Source organism: Mya arenaria, chromosome 9 (assembly GCF_026914265.1).
Source record: "Mya arenaria isolate MELC-2E11 chromosome 9, ASM2691426v1".
Lineage (NCBI taxonomy): Eukaryota > Metazoa > Mollusca > Bivalvia > Myida > Myidae > Mya > Mya arenaria.
Window position 1 is genome coordinate 19837161 of NC_069130.1, and position 21921 is coordinate 19859081.

General features: G+C 35.3%; 2 protein-coding genes across 4 annotated transcripts in view; one reads left to right on the forward strand and one right to left on the reverse strand.

Annotated features, from left to right (window-relative positions):
- Positions 1–5173: 5173 nt before the first annotated feature.
- Positions 5174–21921, forward strand: part of LOC128246534 (uncharacterized) — a 63406-nt gene continuing 46658 nt past the window's right edge. The window contains exon 1 of one of the 3 annotated variants that reach the window (XM_052964778.1): positions 5174–5236. The gene's annotated coding sequence lies outside the window, so the exon portion shown is untranslated. Of the gene's footprint in view, positions 5237–19961; positions 20286–21921 lie in introns of those variants that run through there. The other 2 variants (XM_052964777.1, XM_052964779.1) reach the window with 2 other exon arrangements.
- LOC128245834 (uncharacterized) lies at positions 6754–7740 on the reverse strand. Its single transcript, XM_052964059.1, has 2 exons — positions 7144–7740; positions 6754–6962 (listed from the first exon to the last, which is right to left on the reverse strand). The coding sequence occupies exons 1-2, from the start codon at positions 7400–7402 to the stop codon at positions 6754–6756; spliced, it is 468 nt and encodes a 155-aa protein (XP_052820019.1). The 5' UTR covers positions 7403–7740.

Here is a 21921-nt window from a genome sequence, read left to right on the forward strand (position 1 = left end):
AACGCTTAAAAAGTGAGTTGCGTAAAACGTAAGTAAGGGATAACAACGCTTGAAACGTGAATAGCGTAAAATGTAAATAAAGGATAAGAACGCTTTACTTGTGGGTATCGTAAAATATAAATAAGGAATGACACAGCATCAGATGTCACTTTCGTAAAAGTAAATAAAGGGTTAACCCACTTTATATTTACCGAAAAGCGCCACCGGCTCCCCAACAACCTTTTCATGAAATCGAAAGAAAAAACAACATCAGTCATTGCTTTATTGGTCGAATTGTAAGCCACTAAAAGGTTCCCTACACTCAGCTGCATACATTCTGAAAGAGATATCCAGAGAAACACAAAATGCATCTTGACTCAGTCCTTAAAAGCTGAAATGGATTAGATATTCCATTACTTCACATAAATGAAGCATGGCTAGAAGGGTGTAATAGATTAGACAATATAAAGCCTTACCTTAACATAAATGAAGCGTGGCTAGAAGAATAAAATAGATTACACAATATATTACAGATACGTCACTGAGGACAAGGTATCAAGCCTTACTTTAACAGAACTGAAGCGTGGCTAGAAGGGTGTAATAGATTAGACAATATATTACAGATACTTCACTGAGGACAAAGTAACAAGCCTTACCTTAACATAAATGAAGCGTGGCCAGAAGAATAAAATAGATTATACAATATATTACAGATACTTCACTGAGGACAAGGTATCAAGCCTTACTTTAACAGAACTGAAGCGTGGCTAGAAGGGTGTAATAGATTAGACAATATATTACAGATACGTCACTGAGGACAAAGTATCAAGCCTTACTTTAACATAAATGAAGCGTGGCTAGAATGATGTAATAGATTAGACAATATATTACAGATACTTCACCGTGGACGAAGTATCAAGCCTTACCTTAACATAAATGAAGCGTGGCCAGAAAAATAAAATAGATTATACAATATATTACAGATACGTCACTGAGGACAAAGTATCAAGCCTTACCTTAACATAAATGAAGCGTGGCTAGAAGGGTGTAATAGATTAGACAATATATTACAGATACTACATTGTGGACGAAGTATCAAGCCTTACCTTAACATAAATGAAGCATGGCTAGAAGGGTGTAATAGATTAGACAATATATTACAGATACTTCACTGTGGACGAAGTATCAAGCCTTACCTTAACATAAATGAAGCAGTGCTAGAAGGGTGTAATAGATTAGACAATATATTACAGATACTTCACTGAGGACGAAGTATCAAGCCTTACCTTAACATAAATGAAGCGTGGCTAGAAGGGTGAAATAGATTAGACAATATATTACAGATACTTCACTGTGGACGAAGTATCAAGCCTTACCTTAACATAAATGAAGCGTGGCTAGAAGGGTGTAATAGATTAGACAATATATTACAGATACGTCACTGAGGACGAAGTATCAAGCCTTATCCTAACATAAATGAAGCGTGGCTAGAAGGATGTAATAGATTAGACAATATATTACAGATACTTCACTGAGGACGAAGTATCAAGCCTTATCTTAACATAAATGAAGCGTGGCTAGAAGGGTGTAATAGATTAGACAATATATTACAGATACTTCACTGAGGACGAAGTATCAAGCCTTACTTTAACATAAATGAAGCGTGGCTAGAAGGGTGCAATAGATTGGACAATATATTACAGATACTTCACTGAGGACAAAGTATCAAGCCTTACCTTAACATAAATGAAGCGTGGCTAGAAGGGTGTAATAGATTAGACAATATATTACAGATACTTCACTGAGGACGAATTATCAAGCCTTACCTTAACATAAATGAAGCGTGGCTAGAAGGATGTAATAGATTAGACAATATATTACAGATACTTCATTGTGGACGAAGTATCAAGCCTTACCTTAACATAAATGAAGCGTGGCTAGAAGGGTGTAATAGATTAGACAATATATTACAGATACTTCACTGTGGACGAAGTATCAAGCCTTACCTTAACATAAATGAAGCATGGCTAGAAGGGTGTAATAGATTAGACAATATATTACAGATACTTCACTGAGGACGAAGTATCAAGCCTTACTTTAACATAAATGAAGCGTGGCTAGAAGGGTGTAATAGATTAGACAATATATTACAGATACTTCACTGTAGACAAAGTATCAAGCCTTACCTTAACATAAATGAAGCATGGCTAGAAGGATGTAATAGATTAGACAATATATTACAGATACTTCACTGTAGATAAAGTATTAAGCCTTACCTTAACATAAATTAAGCATGGCTAGAAGGATAAAATAGATTAGACAATATATTACAGATACGTCACTGTGGACGAAGTATCAAGCCTTACCTTAAAGTCAAGGAAGCAACTTATTGCCGGTGCACTTTTACAAAGCCTCTGTTCTATTTTTGCCAAACATTGTAGAGTCGAATCCTTACAGTCGTCATGGAGACGTATTTTAACAAAATACTGATCAGCAAGACCTCCAATCGACCTAAAACAAACATCATTCCATGTTACTACTAAAACTGGTGTGACCTTAGTACACAAATAACTATCTACAGACAATATCTGGTATACGAATATATTTCCAGTCGGAGGAACATTGCTAACACGTTCAAGGTACAGTGACAACAACCTGACATGGCTTAAAAAGGGTTTAAAACTATATTGTCATATCATTTCTTGTCTAAACGTCATAGTTCAGACTATGCCGTGTAAAAACGTGGAGAAAATGCAAGTCATTAAAAAAGATATCGCCTATAAAGGAGTAGTCACTAGGGTTATTTCATAAACAAATAAGAAAGAACATTTGCGAGCAACCCAATACGTTATATATTCTATAAATTACATTACACCTTTACATTTTAAAGGGACTAGACACAATATGATACAAAAATTGCCAATTGCAAAAGAAATGTCAAAAACTTACATAAAATTGATTTCGTTATGAACAACGCATTGAACCTTACTTACTAATGTATCACATCGTTTACGACTCATGTATCTTTCGCAGTTTTAGAGCATTTTACCAATCTGAAATTTTCTGGGGTTGTCTACATCGTAATCCCGGTGAGTTTAAAAATAACGTCGGTATACGTATCTGGATTCGTGACGTCGCTACCACTTGGTTTATATACACACTTCATGAATTCAGGGAAGAACGGACATTGCAAGGAAGCGGGATACTGCTACGAAACAACGAAGGCGCAGAGCCAGGAAACTACTTTTCCGGACAGGAGTCACTCAAATTGTTATTATGAAATACAATGTCAACTAGAGTTGCTATCGATTAATACCACACAGAGTTAGGATTCATAGGAAGCTTCTCTTTAAAAAGGTAAAAACCTTTGAACTGACAGCAACACTCCGAACAACACAACTTTTATCCAGATCTTTAAAAAAATCAGTTCAATTCAATATGTTACAAACACAACAAAACAGAAAAGCACACGATTGCCCTTGTTATACTAATTTGTGTTTGAAATAATAATTTGTCCTATGAGATTGCAGTATTTATAAACATGCAAACCGTTCATTTTGTTGATATGCATTTACAAAAATAAATAAGCCAAGTATCTGCGACACTCAAAGCCCATTGATGTTGGTAAATGCATACAAACAACCTTAAACCATTTCTTTGTAGTGAAAAGCCAGATATATCTATAACAGTAAATTTTATCATCGTTATTTTAAGTCTGAACCTTTTGCAGCATTCATAAATTACAAAAGTACATTTAAATGTGTTTCCCTTCTTATCCGAATTTTTATTCACTACGAATGTGTACATGCACATATTTAGTATAAAATGATTGTAAACATTATACAATTGATTTAAAAAGACGGCATAAACAAATATTAAAAACAACAACAACATATTCTAACCATGTTCAGTGTTCAATGGTATATGCCTATTTGATAAGGTTTATATTAAAAAAAAACGATTTGTCGTGGCATTTAATTATGATCATGTGTAATTGACCAAAGGCAAAATGACTATATGTAAAAACAAACAAACTTGAAACTAATTAAATTGTGTAGATAATTACATAGAGATAGGATAAATACATTCCGAATATCACTATTGGTTAACAATTTAGCAGATATCTTTCTCTTCAAACATAGCAAAAACACATAATATTTAGTAAGCTTTAAAGGACCGAGACACCAGAAAATACAATTGCCAGAAAAAGAAGAAAAACTCGCATTATATTGATATCATTTTGTACACCGCATTGCTGTATCACATCGCTTACTAACAATTCAACTTTTGCATTTTTTTCGTATTATTCCAAATCGAAATCATCTGGGTATATCTACCCAGAAAATTTGAAATTGGCGTCGATATATTATTGATCGACGCTCATAACGCAAAGTTCACATGCTAAATAAACACACTTCATGGCTTTCCAAAACGACGGACAGTGCAAGGAAGCGGAAACTGCTGCGAAATAACTTGCGTAGACACAGAGCCCGACAGATTAACATCGGTGATACAATTAATTAATGGAGTCTTTTGAAAAAGATTAACACTGCTGAAAATGACAGCGAATTGGCTAAAATGCTTATTGGCAGTTAGTGTTTGAAACGATCAAGTGACTTCACACGGGGAATCCATTCTGCGCTGTTTTTAAACGAGGATTCTTAGTGGAGACAGTGTGTGGGCGATATGAGGGTTGCGCTATTCTTTAAATCATGTAAAACGATGTATAAATAATACAATGAATAATTCAGTATGAAAACTATGAATATATACATGTGCTTAAATAGCGTAAATGAAACTTTTTTCATAATTCTATTTACCTTTTTTCGTTCTACGACTTTGTGCGTTTTACTCTAATCTATTTTGTATATAGTTCATATTTTGAATTTACACCATGTTTAGCAAAAAAAAACCAACGACGAAAAGCACAATGTGAAATAACATTTTGGTATCGATATTTGGAGAACATATGCAATACATATTATTAATATGCGTTATTATTTGTTATTTTTGCCATTTTCATTTCTTGTAATACAAAGCTATATACAATTTTAATTAAATTAAATTGTGTATTTGTATCTTCTGCACTCCGCAAAAATAGTCTCGGAAAGTGATATCGGGTACCGGGTTTTAGCACAACCCTACTTTCTTAAACCCGGTTTAACTACAATTACAATTAATCAAGCAGTTCGTATTTATTTCCTGTTGGGTTTCCAGCTTAATTCTGCAGTAATTTCAGTATTTAAACTCGTAAATGGTAATGATTTTTGTCATTTATTATTGAGATGATATCTATTCCCAACCTTTATTTAGTTTATGCATATATGTTAGAGAACAGAAGGTTTGATTTTGCAAAAGCTAGCTTTTTGTTTTTTGTTGACTTGTACTCTACCGTACAATGTACAGAGGAGTTTTAAGACTAATAACGACACAGAACTTCTGCTTCTGCTTAGATACGGTGCAGTGCCTGCGTAGTACACTGGGGGGAGGCGTTAAGTCAAAAAGGAGGGTGGTCCTAAAGCCCTCCACTGTCCTACAATAATGACCGATCAGGGATACTTGTTTATTATTTTGACATTTCTTATGTATCCCTGAAACGCTACAATTCACTACCGCTTAACAAAGGGTGAAATGATATACTGTAATAATATGCATTGATGTTAAATAATAATGACAAAGTTGTTCAATTTTTATCCGACAGTGATCGGAACTGGATTTAATTTGTCATCAGTTGTTATTTTCACATTAATATATTATGGATCACGAATACTGTTATACATGTACACAACCAGTCAGCTTTTCCCCAGATTTACCAATATCGGGATACTTGATAAACAATCGACACTTGTAAGTGTTTTATGATAACATGTTTTTGGGCATACTGACATAACTAAATATGTGTGTTTAATAGTAGGCAATAATATTTTCGTAGTAATTTGAATTTATAACGGAGATAATTTCAAAATTGTGGCCGCGAGGATTCTCTGCGCAAGGACCGCTTGCTACTTTTTGCTGGGATGGTGGACGTCACGAGTCTGCCATATTAAAAAAAATCGTCAAAAGACTCGTTGACGGCCATTTAGGTGGACTATCCACTGTCTATGTGTGGACTACACTATTCTCCAGATGGTTCCAATCCTGACACGTTTTGACAAAAAATGAATGTTTTAACTGCTCAGTTTTACACTGTTGAATTATAAATTCTCTGTCAATCATGATTGATCACTTGTTTGTCAATAATATTTGTTGCAATGTCATGGTTCAGAACATTTCATTCCGTAAGCAAACACAGTCATTTGATATGAATCAGGGCTCATCCTAGACAGAAATTTTAGGGAGAAGGGGGGAGGGTGCGGGAGGGGGTGTCCCCCTCTTGCAGGTCGGAAAATTTTGAGATTTTAAATGTCAAATGGTGGGTTCTGGTGTGCCCTGGACAACTTTTCTATGCAATTAAATAGGTGTTTAAATTGTTTTAAAATAGTCATACTGGTTTTTAGTTGGAATTAATTTGTTGTATATATCTTTAAAAAAAAAGAGTCAAGTTTCAAACATTTTATTACATGCAAACCTATCATGCACACATAAATATATATCTGAATTTAAATACATGATAAATAAATAAAATAAGCTAATAAATACAAACAAAACTAGCTGAAATCAAACAACATGACATCAATTGTAAAAAACAAAAAAGTAGTCAATATATCATCACATCTTAGTTCTCAAAACAAGAAGCACTATACACTTGATCAGTCTACAATGTAGGTCTCAAGGTCAGCCGAGATCAGCACCTATGGCCCCGGCAAGCTGGAGGTGGTACTGAAATTCCACCTTGGGGAGCTCCCGCTTGGCCAGGTGGTAGGCAGTCTTAAGGAGCTTGACCCCAAGCTTGTCATCCTTGGACAGTTTGGCCAGTACAATTTTCTTCATGGGTTCCTGGGAACTCAGAACTGTCTTTTCCAAGGCGGCCTTGTGCTGATTTGCTGAAAATACACAAAATATTTCACAGTATCTCATCATTTTCAGCTGTCATTTAAAATAATTTGGGCATATATTACAACATGTTTTAAAATATATTAAGCCAGACACCTTAAAATTAATACCATTTTGAATTGATTTATCTGCTGACTAAGCAATGCTTCTATTGTTTTAATAAATACTTACACAAGCCATGTCTCTGATGATTGGTTGTTTTTGCTGGTTGGTCATGTCCACGGGCGTAGGCGTTGTCCAACTTAGCACCTCTACAAACTTCGCAGTGCCAATTTTTATCTGCATCTTCATTGTACCAACTGAAATTATTTTGATAATTTGACTTTTTGAATGATTTCTTATTTGAACTGTCGATCATGTCATCACTTTCAACACCGTCAGCTTTACGTTTCAGGCCTGGGGAATCCCGCAGAAGCCACGTAGAAAGCATGATTACTATTCAACAGAATCCAAAATATCTCGTATATAGAATATTGATGTGAACCGTTCGAAGAAAAAATAATAATGGAAGCATTTCTGAAATAAAAAAAAACAACAAACCTGGAACTGTGATTCGCACTTGCCCTTCTCGCTAACTTCGCGCTAATCACACCCAATTAAGTTCATTTGTCATCAGTGCACATCATTTAAACCGCTATTGTCATAAAGTATAAATCCTAATTGGCACTAATTGACATTTACAAACATCGGCAAGTGTAAATATTAATCCCTTACAATTTTATTACATCGATGACGTAGCACATGTACACAAAGTCAATGGTGCAAACACGTGCCTCGATTGAATAAAACAAGCGTTCTCATTGGCTGAAGTCAATGGAGCATATTTACTAGGTTAAACACGATTGGCTGTTTGTCAATAGAGCTGACAGGCGGGAGGTGGAGTCGCTCTGTTTTGACAAGCGTTAGTTCTTAGCGATATCGACTTTTTGATCTTTGAAAAAGTCGGCGAAGTTGACTTCGCTTTGATCTTAGAAAATAGCGAAGTTGCCGCGGGCAGGGCGACTTAATCGTCTAAGTCGCCTGGTAGGATGAGCCCTGATGAATGAGCCCTTGCTTTGGAGTCACATGAGCTGTAAAGCATCAAGTGGCATTTAATTTTTTTTTTTTATCTGTTTCTTCTTTTGTGAACCTCTTGGCAATGTCAAAGAGGTAGATTTGGGTCTTACAGCCAGTGGGTTCAAAAGTGGTAGAATTTCTGAATCCCTTGAATTTTAAGTTTAAAAGAGTGATGGGTACGATGTAACAAAAACTATATGGTTGTTAATGTTTTTTTAGATTTTTTGGAAAATACGCCTAATATATATATATATATATATTAAAATATATATATATATATATATCAGGGTCTTGTGAAATGTCGGTGCTTTTGATGTAGAAAATAGTATTACGTTTGGCTTGTAACCAGACTGCAAGAGATGAAGAAATTCTACCACTTTTTTACCAGCCCTATCTAATTGCTTTGAGACCCATGCTGGATCATGATAAATCACATCAGAGGCACTTTTTATCAATTAAATAGTCACCAACAACATATATGTCTAACATTATTACAAAACAAAAGTAGAAAATAGTTTCTTGACATTTACCTCTCTGACATTGCCAGAGGTTCACATGTCTCAGTCTGGGAGTATTATTTGCTACACTTTTGTCCAATATGCAGCAAACTATTGATTTCACAGTGTTTAGCTAGGGCATGGTCATCAAGGAGCCATTTATTCTGCCTAATATTATTAAAATGGGCAACAACAATTTTTTTTTTATAATATTTTCTTATGATGACGTAAGTGGCTCACACACCTGTCAATCTGCAGTTAATCAAGCTTGTCACTGTTGAGATCCTGTAGAATTAGGGCACACCTGGTTAATTATTTGGAATTTTATGGCTTTCGCTGATTTACAATAACATCCTTATAGAAAATTACTCTTCGTAAAAAAAGTGTGACAATTGTTTATATGAGAAAAAGATGACATATTCAACACCTCTTTGATGTAATAACAGTGAATTGAATAACACAGACTGTTATGTGTTATTCACTTATTGTGTTTATCGCCCTCAAGGATGTCCTCTGGTATTTGCAGAGGAGTGACTGACAAACTCTGTTGAACTACATGTATAAAATTTTCAACATTATTTACTGACTTGGCTGTTCCGGAAGGAAATTGAAAGAAATGAACTAATTTTAGAATGATTTTAAAGCTGCACTCTCACAGATTGAACGTTTTGACAACCTTTTTTATTTTTTGTCTTGGAACGAACCAATTTTTGCAAACATCCATGGAAACCAGTTATATAAGACTGCTGACAAAAAATTAGATCGCATAATTATGTAGTGGGTGGATACAACGATGAAACCACTCAACTTCGGAGTTCGAATATTTCTTTATAACGTTGTGGAATGAAACCTAAAACATATAATAAAACATTAAAGTATATGCTAATCTTATTACTAATAACACAATATACAATGACAATGAACAGTGATCGGTGAATATATCAAGGGAGACTTTGCGGTTTAATACATAAACAATTCTAAGAAATATGAGTAATAAACTTACCAGGCTTGTCTGAAAAGGGAGAAGCATATTCTAACAGGTTTGTTGGCGAACCTTGTATACCGGCTGACCATCATACAGAACGTCTACAATAACGTAAGGGCTACGTTCCCATCTGATGGCGAGCTTCTGCCTACCCTGAAGATTGACGTTTCTGACCAGAACAATAATCGCCAACAACCAGCTTGTTCTCGTGAATACGGCGTTCATAGTTGGTCTTGTTTTGGCCGGCTCATTTCTGCACAGCCTCTCTGGCAACCTTGTAGGCGTACTGCATGCGCTTCTGTAGTCTTGCAGCGTAACTGTAATGATTGGAGTCTGCAAGATTACCCGGACTGGTGCCCATGAAAGTGAACATAAGGAAGTGAGGAGAGAAACCAGCAGAAGAGCTCTTAGTCGCATTGTACTCTTGCACAAGGGCTGGAAGGTAATCTTTCCAGTTGGCCTTATGATCGTTGTTCAATGTGCCAAGCATTTGTAAAACAGTGCGGTTAAAACACTCTGCAGAAGGGTTGCCCATGGGGTGATTAAAGGGGTAGTGCGAGTTCTGCGGACATTCGCTATCTTACGCAACTCTTTTATTACCTTGGACTCAAAGTTACAACCCTGATCCGAGTGTAACTGCTCGGGAAAACTGTAGTGAACTATAAAGTTCTCATAAAGGGCCTTGGCTGTGGTAGTCGCCATTTGGTTGTGATTCGGAATGGCCTTAGCATAACGGGTGAAGTGGTCCGTTATGACAAGGACATCCTTGTACCCATTCTTGGACCTCTCAAGCTTCAAGAAGTCCATGCAGACGAGCTGCATCGGTCGCGTGGTGCTGATGGGTACGAATTCTGCGCGCGGTACCACAGGCTTCTTCCTACAGACACAAGAAAGACAGGAGGAAACATGATCCTTAATAAAGGATTCCTTACCCGTCCGAAAGAAGCGTTGGCGGGCGAGCCATAGAGTCTTGTCGCTGGCAGGATGGCTGACATCATGGTGGATACCAGAAAAAGCAACCGACCTGTAAGCAGCAGGAACAATTAACTGACAGACCTGCTCACCATCCACGGTAGCGGTTCTATAAAGGATACCATTATCAAGAGAAAGAGATGAAAGATCACGGAGTAGACAACAAACTTCTCGAGACAACTCTTCCTCCACCCAGCGGTGACCTGTTGTGTCAAGCTTCGCAGATGACAAAACAGGAGTGAATGAATTGTTGCCCGTGAAAACAGTGAAGGTGTTACCGAACAAGTAGTTGTGGAACTTGTCGGTGACAGCTCATTTGAGGAGGAATTCGAGCCTATGAGCGGGGTAATTCCGCTCACCTGCCCGAAGACCTTGGCTCGCAAAAGAATGTTGCTGGACCAGGACCATGGGGCTGGGGAATTCGGGGACCTGTCTTATAAGCAAGTCGATAAAATATTAAAATATTAATATGATGTAGGTACCTAACTGTCAATTTGATTAAGCAAACAAATGACAATGCGAATATGAATCCTTTATGTTCGTCGCCAATCAAGGGACAATATTGCCTAAAGCATTATTGCTAAACAAACACCTATTCATGCCTCGGCTTTTTGCAGTTATGTTATTGAAGCCATTTATTTTGCCGAAGAACTTCATTGGTGTCTTCAATAAAAAAAACTAAAACAAACATATGTTGTTATTGATTAATTATTACAATTCCGATAAGTAACGACCTGTCCTGCAAACTTATGTACTCATTTTTAACCTACCTCCAAATAGAGAGCTCACAGTTGACCGCCATTTTCTTTGAGTAAAACAAAAACAGTTACCGCGAAAGTCGATAATTGTCCGTTGAGCTTGAACATTTTTACACATTAGGAAGAATTTTAGCATTTTAGATTTGCTTAAAAATTGACCCCGTCTTATAAGCGAGTCGAAACAAAAAGCACCAGATTTCATGGGCAAAGTTAGGGGGCCGTCTTATAAGCGAATCGCCTTATAGTCAAGAAAATACGGTACTCAACTCTTGGACATTCTCAGGGATGGGCCAATCGGAAATTGCAGAGGTCTTGCCCGGGTCAGTGGAAATCCCATCGGCCGAGATAACATGGCCAAGGTAGGTAACTGACGACTTAAAGAACTCACATTTTGAGCCTTTAAGTTTAAGACCATGAGAATGGAGATGTTGAAAAACAGATTAGAGACAGGACAAATGTTCTTGGATACAATGAAAACAAGACATTCTTTAAGGTTTAAATCGCCCATACATTTCTCCATAAGATGCTGAAATGTAGCGTTACTGTTTGTTAGACCGAAAGGCATTCGGTTGTACTCAAAGAAGCCAAGATTGCCAACAGAAAATGCGGTCTTGTGCTTGTCTTCTTCTTCCATTTTGACTTGCCAGTAACCTGAGCGTAAGTCTAGTTTGGAGAAGAACCTACCAAGATGTCGACAGTATCATCAAACCTTGGCAGTATATAGGTGTCCTTACGTGTCCTGGAATTCAACATACGGAAATCCAGACAAAAACACAATGAGCCGTCTTTCTTTCGCACAAGAACTACATTAGAGGAGTAAGGGCTATCACTTTTCGCGAATCACACCACAGTCAAGCATATCTTTAAGATGCTGGCGTACCTCCTCATACATTCCTGGTGGAATCTTGCGGTAATTGGTTGCTTAAAGCCATAAAGGGCGTGTCATTGGTAAGAACTATCTTATGTTTGACGATATTGGAACAACCAAGATCAGTAGAGCCTGTAGAAAAGATATATGACGCCAATTAACCAGTACTATGCGAATCAGGAGAATCTGATCTAGTGACAAGTTATCGATGTCAATTTTTACACCAAGATCGTCAACTGGATCAAGACTTAAAGAAGAGGAAGAAGGAAGTAAAGAAGCAAGATTGTCAACGACCTTGACCTCGTCTACAACACATATGTCCATCTTTGGGCGGATGAGGACAGGTTTGGTGGTCATGTTGCACAACCTTACAGGGACCTTGACATAATTACCATGGTGAGGGGCCGTCAAAATATGGGGTCTAACAAGATATGGGCTATCAGAAGAAACGTTCTCAGTAACAATCTTCTGAACAATATGTTTAAGACCTCTGGCAATTTCGTTAAGCGTAACAGACTCATAAGGACCTAGTTCTACAGTATGCTCATTAGTAGACTTTACTGTAATAGGTTCACAGACTAGGGCATCAAAAGCCGATTGCCAAGAACGTCTAATAATATTGGTGCCCACAATCACCAGATGACTGCCACTGTCAGGAAATACAAGTGCTGGAATATCAAGTTCAAAATTCAAAGCAGGAACAGCCAAAGTGATTTCAATATAGCCAAAAATGTCAAGTATGTTACCATTGGCAACAGTAACATTCATGTCAATATTCAAATCAGACAATTCCTTCAAAGGAGGCTTACTAGGCAAAGACTTAAAGAGGGTTACATCACTAATAGTAGTGACCATGGAACCACTATCTATCAGACCTATAGCAGGAACTGAATCGATGACAACATTGGACGTATTGGACGCACCAACAAGATCAGAAACACTAACAGACTGGCCAGAAACAGGGCCAACCCGTGGGTGGCCACTAGCAAGGGCGGCTAAAAGTTTGGATGACTAGGGGACTGACCAAAAGAAGAATGGCGGCCACCACCTCTACTACGCCGAGAACCACGGTTACCACCTGAGTATACATGAGGTGTTGGAGGGCAGTAACCATGCGGTCTCTGGAGGTGTGGCCTGGGAAGGGGGTAACAAGGAGAATGTATTTGGGTGGGGGTACACTAACATCAGGCGGAAGTGTGAGAGTGTCTAGGCGCTGTAAAATAGTGGAAAACTTTTTATCAACGCTAGACTGGACAGAAGAGATCTGGGAATTGAGCCGCTGCTCTAAGTCAGAAAGCTTCTTATCAAAGTTGGGGTGCTTAGAACTGGAAGGGATTGCTGTTGGCTAGAAGCATGGGGGGATTTGGACTTAGGTATATATAGGGACAGCTCCTTATCAACCTGCCGGCCATCCCAGACGAGCCCCAGTGTAACCGGGTATACGATGTGTAGATACTATATAGCGGCACTTATACCTGGCTGTAGAGCTAGCTTTTATAGGGACGTGGTAGAGTGTCCGTCTGCAGAGCGAGGGGTTTTGGGTTTGAACCCCGACAAGTGAACATAGCAATTTGTGCAGTTTGTCACATATTATTATATTTAAATTGAAAAATTGATGTTTTATGCATTATTATAATCATTTGCCGACATTGCCCATTAGCGCATGTATATAGGCATATGGCCTAGTCTATCGACTACTGGATGTAAACGCATCGCCCTCATTTCAAAAGGGTCATTTTAATATTTCAATTTTGCATCTGGATGTTAATAAAAGTAAAGTATTATGGGTATTGAATTTTCCTTGGAAATTATTTATACTGCCAATCATAGGTGTGATATTCCATTGTGACGTCAAACACCACGAGGCGGATAATGGAAATTCCCCAAATTCATTAATGCGTAAATCATCAAATATATTTTGTGAGATTACTTAAGCATTAAAACAAATAAAGATTATAATTATTTTAAGATCATATTAATTATTTTGATTTAAAACTATAGAAATAATATGTAGCTGAGAAAACAATGAATACATTCACTGTGAAGCTGATACATGTCCAGCAATTGGTTTCAGCCGTAAAATAGGTCAGGTAAACAACAATTGTCTTCTGCCAAATTTGCAAGCGCCTGGATGATCAAGATGTTTTATTCATACTGGAAATATCAGTCTTGGCTTTCTTTATGTAAATTTTTTGATGAGGGGGTCATAAAGTAAAACAGACACCTGGAACTTGATCAATCTGCTGGATGACACAGGATAATTCCTGCCATATTTCTGTGTGTTATACACTAGGACATCAATAGTCGGCTTTTTAATCCAGATGGGTCTTTTTTATAATGGGGGAAATAAAATTTAAATCGATCCCAGCGTCTTTTAAACCCTTGATTGAATGAAATTATAACATTTCAAAGTAATGTAACTAGTCTTCGAAATGCATTTACAGATGAAACGAAATAGTTTAATATTTCATCATTGACACCATTTATTAGATAATTTAATTATCTGAAAAAAATGTATTATCTGCTGTTATATTCTCACTTTTTCATAACTGCTAAAAAGGGCCTATACAGATAAGGACTGCTTATCAGTAAGTTGGCTATTGACTGGGAGGCGTAATCTGACTATTTGCCTATGTGCTTTATATAGGTTTAAGCCATAAAAAAATATTTTTTGAATGGAAATATGAAAATCTATGATTTGATTTTTTGTCAGCAATCTTATATGATTGGTTTGCAGATATTTACGCAAAATTTGCTCATTCCAAGACAAAAAATTACAAAGTTGTAAAAATGGTATATCTGTGAGGTTGCAGCTTTAAAGCCATTTGTCCTGCAAGATCAAAATCGGCCCAGACCAGCAAATTGTCTTTTTTAAAAGCCATGGTTATAATTTTTATTATTATTTTTATTACTATTTTTATTATTATTAGTAGTAGTAGCAGCAGCAGCAGCAGCAATAGATTTGGTTGTGAATTAGGTAAACCTCTATTTCCTCCTTGCTGACTATGTTTAAACATGATGTCATACTGCTTTTAATAATGTCATCTGTCATGATTACGTACATGTTAACTTATGAAGGCGCCGTTGTACTTAGAACAAAGAAACCTATATTAATATATAGATAATTCAGGAGGATATTGGAACCATATAATCAGAGTTAAACTATTATGGTGTTGAAGTGCTTTTATGAAATAACAAACTGTCATGACCCGTACCAGTAACTATTAAAAAATAGTTTTTGATGTCAATGGACTTGTTTCAGCTTGATGAACTGTATCAACATTTTATGAGGTAATCCTTAAATAAGAAAATAAAACCCTGTCTGACTGTCTTGAACTGGGACGTTTAGCTACAGCTTACAAGCAAACCCGGTTTAACCTCTGGTACAATAATGAAGCGGCTCTTTTATTTATTTCCTGGTGGGTTTCCAATATTAATAATTAAGTATATAAACTAATAAAGGGAAATTGTGATGTCCTTAATTTGGTGTTGCAAGTTTGTTAGAGAACAGTGTTTGATTTTACAATGTCGAGATTTTTCAGCTTTTGTTTTCTGGTAAAGTATTTTTTTACAAAACTGGTGGAAAGTTTCATTTCTTTGGTCATCAACATTTGTTTAACATTGCCATTTCTCCCATATCAATGTTCTAACAGTGGTTGGAAGGGATAACCTTTGTTAAATGCAGAAAACCCAAACTCACCAAAAACATCAAGATATGTCGGAAAAGTATTCTCCTATCATTAGGTGAATAGAATTCAGAATGCAGTAGCTCTTGTTTTAAGAATTATTTGTTAATTTGTCTGGTTTTCTTTCATTTTTGTGGTCTAGCTAAGACATGTTTATAAGGTAGCCATGTACAGTCGAAACTTGTGGTTCTGTAATTGCATTCCTTGATATCCTCCTTGGCTCGAGCCGGATTAAAAGGAAGGATTTTTTAACTTCATGTTCAAATAAAATTTGCTCGGATGGCTCGATATCTTAAGGGTTGATATTTCTCTACGCTTGATATGATTTTTGTGGTCCCTAGTCAGAATTTCACACTTTGTTTTGTATCTTGGCTCAATGTCATTTTCGTGGGCTCAGGTAAGAATTTCACACCTTGATTTGTTTGCTTGGCTTCATTTAGCACATGGCGATAATCGATTAGATTTGCTTGATTGGTATCATAATTATTATGAAATTGAAATGGTTTAACAGTTTGAGCAAACATGCCATCCCTTTAATTTCAGACTTTAATTGGCTCGAGTACAAACGTCAAAATTATGTCATTAGTTTTTATATGTGTAAATCTCAAAAGCATTTTGATATTAGGTGTCATTAACATAAAATTATTGCCCTGAATGTTTTTCCAAATGGAAGAATTCATACAAATGTCAAATTCTGAGCAATCTAAAGAAGGACCCGGTGCAACCTATAAGATATGCTTATGTGTTACTCACTGTATACATATTGCTTGTTTATTGTTTTTGCATAGATGTGTTTTTAGTTTGATTTTTATTGCATAAATAAATTTAAAAAATCAAATGATATTTTCAAAGTATCGAAAGTATCATGATGCGAACTGTACAATAACTATGTCTAATAAATACTCTTCTCTTGCGGAGATAACGTAGCAAATAACAAATGAGGTAAACAAGCCGTTCTTCAACGTATCAAAGAAAAATACACATTCAGTAGGCAATCCCGCTCGGCTCGATATTCTTGAGGCTCGGAAGTATTTTGGCTGGTCCCTAGAATATTGAGCCAAAGAGTTTCGACTGTATTCTATATTATTGTTTTAAAGTGTGATTATCTTTTTAGCTGTTTTGTTTTTAACAAAAGTTTAGTTACAGTTTTCAAGCGCCTTTTAAGAAATAGTGCTTCACTCTCTTTAGAACTATTTAAAGACCGGTTTCACTATTAACATAATCTGAATCACTGCGTGCATATCCATGACAACCACGATTATCGCATATCTATACGCAATTATTTTCATTAAGCACAAAAGAGTTCCAGCAAAAAATTCATTTTTACTTAATTTTGTTTAACTGAGGTGGGAGAAAAAGCATCTACCATAGTCACTCGTGTAAGATAGGTTTATCCCGACCCTCGGGCAGGGTGTTTTGCGGAAACTCAGTAAACCTCGTTTCCGCAAAACATACTACGCTCGGGTCGGAATGAATCTATCTTACACTCTCGGCCATGGAAGATACTAATAATGGTATACCAGGTTACACAAAGTAAACACTCTCAAACACAGTACAAGACATGAAATAATTTTATAAATATATAATGATAAAAAAAGTGACATATCGAAAAATACTAACAAAATATTTTGTCTGCATTGATGGTGATTCGTGATCCAATCCCCCTGGTACTTTCGATCTGTGATCCAGGACCATTTCCATGAAATCTTGGTAGGCAGATATTCTCTGTATGTTTTGTGTAAGATATCTAAGCAAATTGTTGCAGATTTTTATCCATTATTGAAGTTTGTCAAGATTAATATATTTGTAGTTTTGGCTGTTATTATTTAGGAGTGTTTTTGCTATAGTAGAATGGAAAACAAGCTTTCAAGAAGTCTGTTTATTATTTCTATATATAGTATCTTCATTTGCAAATATTGATACGGGTACTTATACTGGCCTAATTTGAGAGTTGGGTTTTAAGAACTCTTATATATATATAATATTTTCACGGTAATGCAATTGAAATCACTAATATTATAGTTATTATAGTCCGGATTCCAAGTCCTCGTTTTTGAGAAAAAAGTGTCGGTCGATATTGAACATATTTGCATTTTGACATTCAAATGACATTCAAATGAGTTTGACTTTGATTTTGAAAAGCTTAATTTTGTATTTCAATGTGAACTACTTTATAAAATAGTTAACATCTATTCGTATGCATATATGTTTAAAAATGAAACAGTTACAATGTACTAATAATGAAATCTCTTGGAATCAAAAAATTGTTGTAACTGCCTTGGGTAACATGTACTAGGACGACACCTAGTTGTCTCCATATCATCTTTAAAACATTTCACTTAAAAGTAACTGAACAGAGATCAAAATAGAGAAAACTATCAATTACTTTTCTGCAAGCACGAATTAATTAACAAAATTTAAAAAATAAAAAGGCGAAAATAACAATATTCTCAACTGTTTGTGTTTCAATATATTTTGACCTTGAACTGACCTTGACCTTGAAGCAATCAGATAAGTATGTCAACATGAAGCACAGTATGAAATTGATACATGCCATGAATTAAGATATACATATTAATTGACTGTTACACTAGCACAACTTGCCATAAGACTCGTTCAGCAATAACAATCTTGCGATCACCTTTAATTGGCACACTCTAACGGTATGATCCTTGGCGGTGGCGGTTTCAAAAAATAAAAAAGCTATACCCTAAACAATTGTTTTAAATGAGGGAACATATAATTTACAATTCTGTCTACGCCTTTAGACACATGCTAAACGTAAATTAAAATGAAAATGGAAAAAAGTATATAGAAAAAAACATATTTTGAGTTATTTTGCATATCTTGACCTTGAAATGACCATGACCTTGAAATGGCTGAAATAAGCTTAAGCTTGACATGGGAGAGGTCAGATGGATATGTCAACATAAAGCATACAATTTAATAGATACAAGCCATGCAATTAGACTTTCAGAGTAACACTAGCACAGTTTGCTATAAGACTCTTACTGCAATAGCAATCTTTGGCATGCTTTTATAGTATGAACCCTTGGTGTTTTCAAAAAATATAGAAGCTATATCCTAAAATATTGTTTTAAATGAAGGAACATACAATTTACAATTCTGCCAGCACTTTTTGACACACACTAAACATAAATAAATTAAAAAAGAAGAAAAGTGAACAGGAAAAATAGAATTTTAGAGCATTATTTATACTTTGACCTTGAAAATGACCTTGACAATGACATTGACTTATTTAAGGTTATATGTCAATTTGAAGTACATTATGAGAAAAGTAATATCCATGTGAATATTTTTTCTTATTTATTTAATGAAAATAGCTATATTCGAACATAGTATTTTTACTGAAATGGCAATTAATGGCGGCCATCTTGGTCGCCATCTTGGATATTTTCTTTTCGATAGAGCCGCCAAGTGGCCAAACGCACTTTTCATAATCTACAGACTTTAACCTACAATTTGATACCAAATTATTTTGTTTAGCAGAGGGGTGCAGTAAATTTCCTTATTTTTCACATTTTTCTGCCTTTCCAGGAACCCAGACTATTAATTCATTCTAATTTTTAATTTGATATATTGAAATTTCAGAAAAAATGAAAATATTAGTGAACTGACAACAAAACTGCTTGCCCACGAAGTCTCACATAAATTGAGGGATAATTTAACCTTTAAACATTTTGTTGAAACACTTACAAATCGTGGACTTCACAGACATTATTTGAGTATAATCAACATTTGTTCAAGGGTTCCAGCTGTCAGTATTGTCAGTATTGGTCAGTATCATAGTTTTAACTATCTTAATCATTAATGATTTGCACTCTTTATAACATTATAAAAAGATGAGTGCATTTAACAAACTCTTGATAAACAACTATATACAGCAATATATACTAATTGTTTTCATTCATTCATATAAAATAAATTATTAAAAATTTGATTGTTCACCATTATATTTCTTTCTTCACAAGTGCGACATGTTTTAAGTTAAGATAGCTGCTACACAAAGAACCAGTGAGTCATTTTAAACCATAAGCAGTCTGTACACCCAATTTTCTCTAACCTTGACCCAAATATAATTATAAGGAGCCAAATATAGACACAGGTAAAACTTCATAGTTTACTTCAGTACACACAGACATCGCCAGGTGTTTTATTCATTTCTTTTGTGATTATATACATCTGATTATCATAATGGGATTTAATAATAATTGATATCAATTTAATGGCATGTACTCGATTTCCACGAAACCATTGCACAATTTGGGATTGGTGAGCTGGAATTGGCTTCCTGGACAACACTTACGTGCTGTGTTTTCACTTGGGCTGGATTGCCAGTTTTTGATTGGTTAGTGGTGACGTTTTGCTACAAATATGGAACTCATAAATTTTGTCTAAGTAACAGTCTTATAAAAAATACAAGTTTATAAAAATCCAGTGCGTTTAATTTCAATTGTTAGTTCTTTATGGGTATGTATGAAATCTGCTAATACTTTTTAATATAGATTTGTAAAATACAAACTACGTAGTTTGTACAGAGGTATTGTGATTTATTTTACTTTTGAAAAAAATGAAGATTTTAAATTTGTTTGTTTGCATCTGTTCATTTATATACAAATATGTTTTGTTTCTTTGTTGATTTAATAGGAATATAATTATTGATGTGATATATTGCATAACTTTAAGGGGGTACAGTGTAGGGGTACAGAAATTCATAACTGGGGGGGGGGGAACAACCATCATCAAACCCACTCATTTTATTTATTTCACTGAGGTTTTGAAAGTATAAAATAGTATAGACACGTTTCAACCATATATTTAAGAATACTTCTATACATCTTATTAGGTTGTCATACGCAATAAAAAATATTATGCCCTTTCCCCCGTGCTAAAGACGCCACTGCCAGGGTTAATATGACCATATTGGGTATAAATATCAGTATTGTTCTCTGATTGGATTAACATCGGATTATGGTTTAACCAATGGTGTATGAGATTACAATTACAGATTATTCTGTTACAAATTATTATATGATGGCGATAATTTTTCATAACCTACATTAGCTCTAGACTTGTTAGTTAGGACAATTTGTGTAAAATCTTAATGAGTGCATGAGAAAGGTTCCATCCCTGGCTGCTTTTGCTCCATCTTAAAGCTGCACTCTCACAGATTGACACTATTTACATTTTTTTAGTTTTTGTCTAAGAATCACCTGATTTTGGTATGAATGTCTTCAATTCTTTCATTAAAGTTAATAATTTATACCAATGGAACAGACTTCAATGGGAAACTGCTGAAAAAATCCAATTTTTAGCAAAGCGTTATTAAAGCTGCACTCTCACAGATTAACCGTTTTTGCAACTTTTTTATTTTTTGTCTTGGAAAGAGCAAATTTTTGCGTAAACATCTTCAAACCAATGATATAAGATTGCTGACAAAAAATCAGATTGTAGTTTTTCATATTTCTGTTCGAAAATTAATGTTTTATAAATCAGATTGTAGTTTTTCATATTTCTGTTCGAAAATTAATGTTTTATGGCTTAAACTGTTACTAATGGTTTAAGAAAATGCATAACACATAAATTTTTGAACTTAAATATAAAAATCTGCGATCTATTTTTTGTCTTCAGTCTTATATAACTGGTTTCCATGGATTTTCGCATACCGTATTTTCCCGACTATAAGACGGGGAAATTTGGTCCTGATTTTGAACCTTAAAGAAGGGCGTCTTATAGGCGAGTCTGTAAGATATTCATAAAGAATAAGAGTCATAATCAGGAATATTCAACATAAGGTATTCAACTGACTGATTTATTGTCTGTGGATGACACCCCAATAAAAGTGACACGATCACACCCATCGGATTAAGACGACCATAGATATGCTTTGTTTCGCTACGATGATCACTTAATTTAACACATGGTATCGGTCCAAACACGTTGTTTTTCACAGGAGACATATTTTGTTACCTTTAAAATAAAAATATTTTGACATTTTTTTATTTTTTTTAAATGCATTGTTATTTTTTCTATGTCGTAAAACTTACTTTTTCCTTACTATAAGGCTTTGCATATATATATCATGCACATGCATGTAACTAGCAGA